At 36.5% G+C, this 4,864-nt stretch overlaps 1 protein-coding gene across 1 annotated transcript in view; it reads right to left on the bottom strand.

Moving 5' to 3' along the window:
* Positions 1–549: 549 nt before the first annotated feature.
* SPAM1 (sperm adhesion molecule 1 (PH-20 hyaluronidase, zona pellucida binding)) overlaps positions 550–4,864 on the bottom strand; it is a 4,861-nt gene continuing 546 nt past the window's right edge. The window contains exons 1-3 of the mRNA XM_010073134.1: positions 4,430–4,864; positions 2,828–2,917; positions 550–1,209 (exon numbers count right to left, since the gene is read on the bottom strand). The exon at positions 4,430–4,864 is cut by the window's right edge and continues 546 nt beyond it. Of these exons, the coding sequence (XP_010071436.1) occupies positions 550–1,209; positions 2,828–2,917; positions 4,430–4,864 (1,185 nt within the window). The remainder of the gene's footprint in view (positions 1,210–2,827; positions 2,918–4,429) is intronic.

Below are 4,864 nucleotides of genomic sequence, written 5' to 3'. Positions count from 1 at the left end.
AACCACAGTGTCCCTGTAGATATTGTGAAAACTGGAGAAACATTAAATTAATCAGATAAATTTTATGCTGAAAGTCCCACAGATCTAAAGTTAAGCCAAATATTTTTGAGGTAATTATCATACGGAATGAAATTAATTCCTGCATAGAAAATCAAATCTGTTGACTGCTGAGATTCATGAAATCCAGGTGGAGATGTACTTAACTGGCTTAACTTGAAGTATACAGAATGGCATTATCAACAAAAAATAATTTTTTTCAAATATAACTGTTAAAAATGTAAACTGTAAAAAAATGTTCCTTATTCTGGATTATCCTTTCATATGGTATAATCAGTATATACAGACCAGTATATCTTTGGCACAAATAGTAGTTTATAGAACTAAACTGAAGAAATACATTCAAGCTGAAGTATCACCTATGGAATAGAAAAAAGTTACCTGATACAGATAAGACCATATGCCTTTCAGGAATTCTTTTTCTTTGTAAATAGAAACTTTAGAATTTCAGACACAGCCATGGAAAAGAATATTCTCTCTTCTGTGGGTCATTTATATTAAGGTTCTCAAAATTAGAACTAAACAGAACACAATAAACATCCTTTTCTTACAAGATGAAGAACTACTGAAAGTACGAGTATCATTTGCTTCCAAATCGTATCTAGTGACAGCTGTGACAGTGTTATATTCTGCAGTTGTTATATTGTGTATATTATTTCCAATGGTAGATTGGAAATCTTCTATTTCAGGATGTGTAGGTAACGTTGCCTTACTCTGAGAGGTAAATGAAAATACAGTTCTGTTAGACAGGATCTTTTCATCAGAGGCTTCTATATTAGACAGCGAATTTGAGGATATCTGAATGCAAATATCTTCTGAAATGCAAGCATGGAGGTAATGGATGTCATTTATATCAGCTCTAGGTTCACAACTGTGCCCTGCATAACAGTGACAGTCAAATTTTTCTATGAATGTTTGCAGATCCTGAAATGCTGGTTGCCCTTGTAGAGTATATTTTCCATCCTTTGTCATTTGAATGACAATATTCTCAGGGTTCAGGTGAAGGTAGTCACTGGAATTCCATTTTTTCCGTGCGCAGGCACCAGAGTTTTGGCATAACACTTGGCTACAGATTCTGGCTGCCATCGTGACATTGATGAGGTATGGGGTCAAAGTCCTCCTAAGGTAGTTGTCCAGAGCTCTACAGGTGTTCTGTGAAAAGAACATAATATCTGCATAGTTTAGTATGGAAACCACTAAAATGCTGTTCTAATAACAGTACCGCAGTGGATATCTATGAATGTTTCTCCTGAGGTTTTGATAATAGTTGTAACTGGTTGTTGGAAGGAAGCTTATCTGAGAAGCTGCTTTATAGTTCAAGGATCACAGCAAATTTATGTTGGGTGGTTGCTGGACATGTTACAAAAAGCACATCAGAAAGCAGATGACTTTAAGCTTTCATTTTATCTGTATATTTCATGTGGCATTTTGAATCAAATGCATTTAAAGAAGTTACATGCAGTACTGAAGTTCCTTTTTATGTCTTGAATGGCTTGAAGTGATCTTGGAACACAAACCTCACTTCTTCAGCCTGAAAAGTAATTTTTCTATCTAATCATCTCTGTGAGACTGACTCTTAATTTTCCCCTGACCTGAATAGCTAGGCTGCAGGAGTAGGGAGCTTTCATGGCATTTTTGAATGGAAAGCATTTTGGGAGAATGGTCAAATTGAAAGTATATTATGAGAACTGATCCTTCTAATTGATCATGAAGTTGGCATATATTCCGTGTACGCTGGGCATAGAAATTTTGGTTGATGCATTTCTTGCAGAAGTGAGGCTCACAGTGATAGCCATGGGGGGGGGGGGGAAGTGTCATTAGTGCACAAATACATAGTCTGGCTGGGCTGTGGAAAGTTCTATTTGCTTGCATAAATCTCAAAATTCAAGCAATAAAAGTTGTTGCTTATCTATGTTCTGGTATTGGGGTAATGGGCAAAAAAAACTTCAGGTGCAACTGATAACGCTTTCTCAAAGGCAGGCACATACAAAGAAGAGTGAAGTGGGATGCTTTTGGGAATTTGACCCTTCCAGAGCTGCAGAGTTTTATCTGGCCATGCGTTCTGTGACAGGAGGTCCAGCAGTGCTGAAGAGTTTCAGTTCTTTTACTCTTTGAAGACTTCAGAAGACTCTTCCCATGCAGTAGTTTCTTATATGTAGCTTGCCTGGGTATGAATGAGCTAGTATGAAAGATTTATTTGAACAGTCAAACTATGTATTTGACCTTCCTAAAACAAATTGGATTTTTTTCCTCTTCTGACTCAGATCTTTCTTACAATGCAATTAATCAAAGTACTACTTCCAACACAGAGAAAAGGCTGGAGCTGAAATTTCACAGACTGGCTCCTCCTAGTGCTTTAAATATTATTGCTAAGTGCACCATTTTTGAAAAGCAGAATAATCTTTCAAAAATTGTTCTGGGCAAGCACAAGTAATTTTTTTGTACTTCATAACTGGATTGTAATGAAGACATAGGGGTTATTTCCTTAAATTACCTAAACAACTGCTAACTTGCCTACAGATATTGTGGTAGCTTGTCCAGTTACTCAGCGCCTACACTGATACTTTGAAAGATTGCACACTTATTCTGCACGGTCACTGACAATCTTCATAAGCCTCAAATGTGCTTGTTTTTTGACTAGAGAAGACTGCTGGCAATATGAAGTCATCATTTTAAAAGTAGAAGATATGATGTAAGTAATCATAATGTTTTATATCTTTTTCACTTTATTGCTCTTTAAAAATGTCATATAGTAATTAATCTGACATACCTTATTTTGTGTTAAATTCATATCACCCCAGATCACAACTCCAGAAGCACCCAGTGCCGCAGATTCCCCAATGGTGTTTACCAGGTCATCCTGAGAGGAAATGTGCAAAGAATCATACAAATGGAAGTAAGCTATAACATAAGGCCAAAGGAATAATGCATACAGTAAATTACATATCAAAAATAAATGCTTTGAAGACAGCAAGCAATTATACATGATGCAAACATTCTGCTCTCAATTATGTTATTTTATTATGGGATTGGGTTGCACAGGTGATGCCAGAAAATGTTGCCAACTCTATCCAATTTATATATGTCATCTGGTTATAAAAAGAAGACTGTAGAACTGAGACAGTAGTTAGGCATATGACATACACTCCTCCAACCGTTTCAATTTTTATATTTTGCTGCATTGCCTCCTGGCTGCTCAGAGTTGGTAGTAACTGGTTTCAGTAATGCTGCCTGAAGCAGTGGCTGGAAAGCACAGCTTTTTTTTTTTTTTAATTTAATTTCAGTTACTAGAAAGTACTAAAGCAGAAAAGTAGCAAGAGAAAGAGCTTTCACCAACAGAAATACTTTTTCTTCAGAGAATGGCTCTGGCCTTTTACAGAGATTGATTTGGGAAAATTGTTTCTGTACAGTTCTCATTTTAGGGTCAGCTATTAGCCCAGCCCTAACAAAATCTTAAAGACCATCTGGGCTGGGAGAGGACCATGGGCACAAAAAGAATAAGGAAAAAACAACTTACTGTGGGGCGCAACACATGAAAAGGAAGAATGTAAGGATTACAGGATTAAAATTATTAACTAGGAGCCCAGTGGGAACCCAGGCAGCACCCCTTGCTCTCTGAAGGTATCCATAGAGCTGGGGGCAATGCCTGGTGATGCTTTGTCCAGGATGTAAGAGAACACCAGACACAGTGCAGTTACCAGGACCACAGCCTCTAACTTCCCCTTCCTCATGGCCCAGATGACCAGGAAAAGATTCCCCAGATCAGCAGTATCTCTGATAGGGTGGGTGTATATAAAAATGGGAAGGGAAGAGTGTAACCAGAAATCCAATAAAATGATTAGACCTTAATCAGAGCCTAACCTTGACTAAACCATGAGATGCTGCAATACCATTTGGAAAGTTACTTGAGTACAACTAAGGACAGAATTTTCTTGCTAGCTTTTAAACCATTTTTTAAGAAAAAGACACTCCCTTTTATTTATATGTATATTTTTTTCTATATATTAGTTTTTTTCTTATAACCTAAAAAGCAGACATCGCCCAGTTCTGTTGATTCTCTTTGGAAGAGGTTACTCAAATTTCTTTTATCTGACTTACTGTAGTAAGTATGCTTTCTAGCTTTGTAATATTTTGCAACATGTGAGAACTACTCAGAGAATAAAACACTGTTTGATAAATATCACAAGGAATGTTTGAAAATAGACCTCTTAGTGTTCCTTTTGATTAAATTTCTTCAATGTATTAATCTAATTTTTATACAAAATCTACACACTTTTTTTTCTGATATGAGTTAGCATATTTGCTAAATAAGTGTCACCTGCTAATTTCTTTCCATGTAAATTTGAAATATTTAAGGTCTAGCTCCACTCACCTGGGAGAGATATTCCTCATTGACATCTGTGAATACTGGACGTGTATATACAAAAACTGGAAGGGGATGAGTAGAATTAGAGACATATGAAATTCTAATGGCTTCTTGAACTCTGTTGCGAACAAAGAGTTGGGCATTTCTGGAAGATCTTAAGGCTGTCTCTAGGTAGACAGATGGATAAAGTGCTGTGCTTTCCTTCCACAACCAATTAAGCTCATTATTTCTTTCTATTTCAATATCTAAACAGGTTCCTGTATAATTATGTGGGTTTTGTTTGTAATCATAGTTATAACAGTCTGGATAAAGGTAATATCCCCACAGACGATTTGGCTTCATTTCTATGCCCAGCTTTAAAGATTCCAACATAATTGATTTTGCTGCAGCTTCAAATTCCATTTTAGCTATAGTCCTGGCTTCAGCTTCTGATAGAGTGAG

This window comes from Pterocles gutturalis, unplaced genomic scaffold (assembly GCF_000699245.1).
Source record: "Pterocles gutturalis isolate BGI_N339 unplaced genomic scaffold, ASM69924v1 scaffold3447, whole genome shotgun sequence".
NCBI lineage: Eukaryota > Metazoa > Chordata > Aves > Pterocliformes > Pteroclidae > Pterocles > Pterocles gutturalis.
The sequence above is the reverse complement of the archived record's forward strand: the minus strand, read 5'-3'. Positions and strand labels throughout refer to the sequence as shown.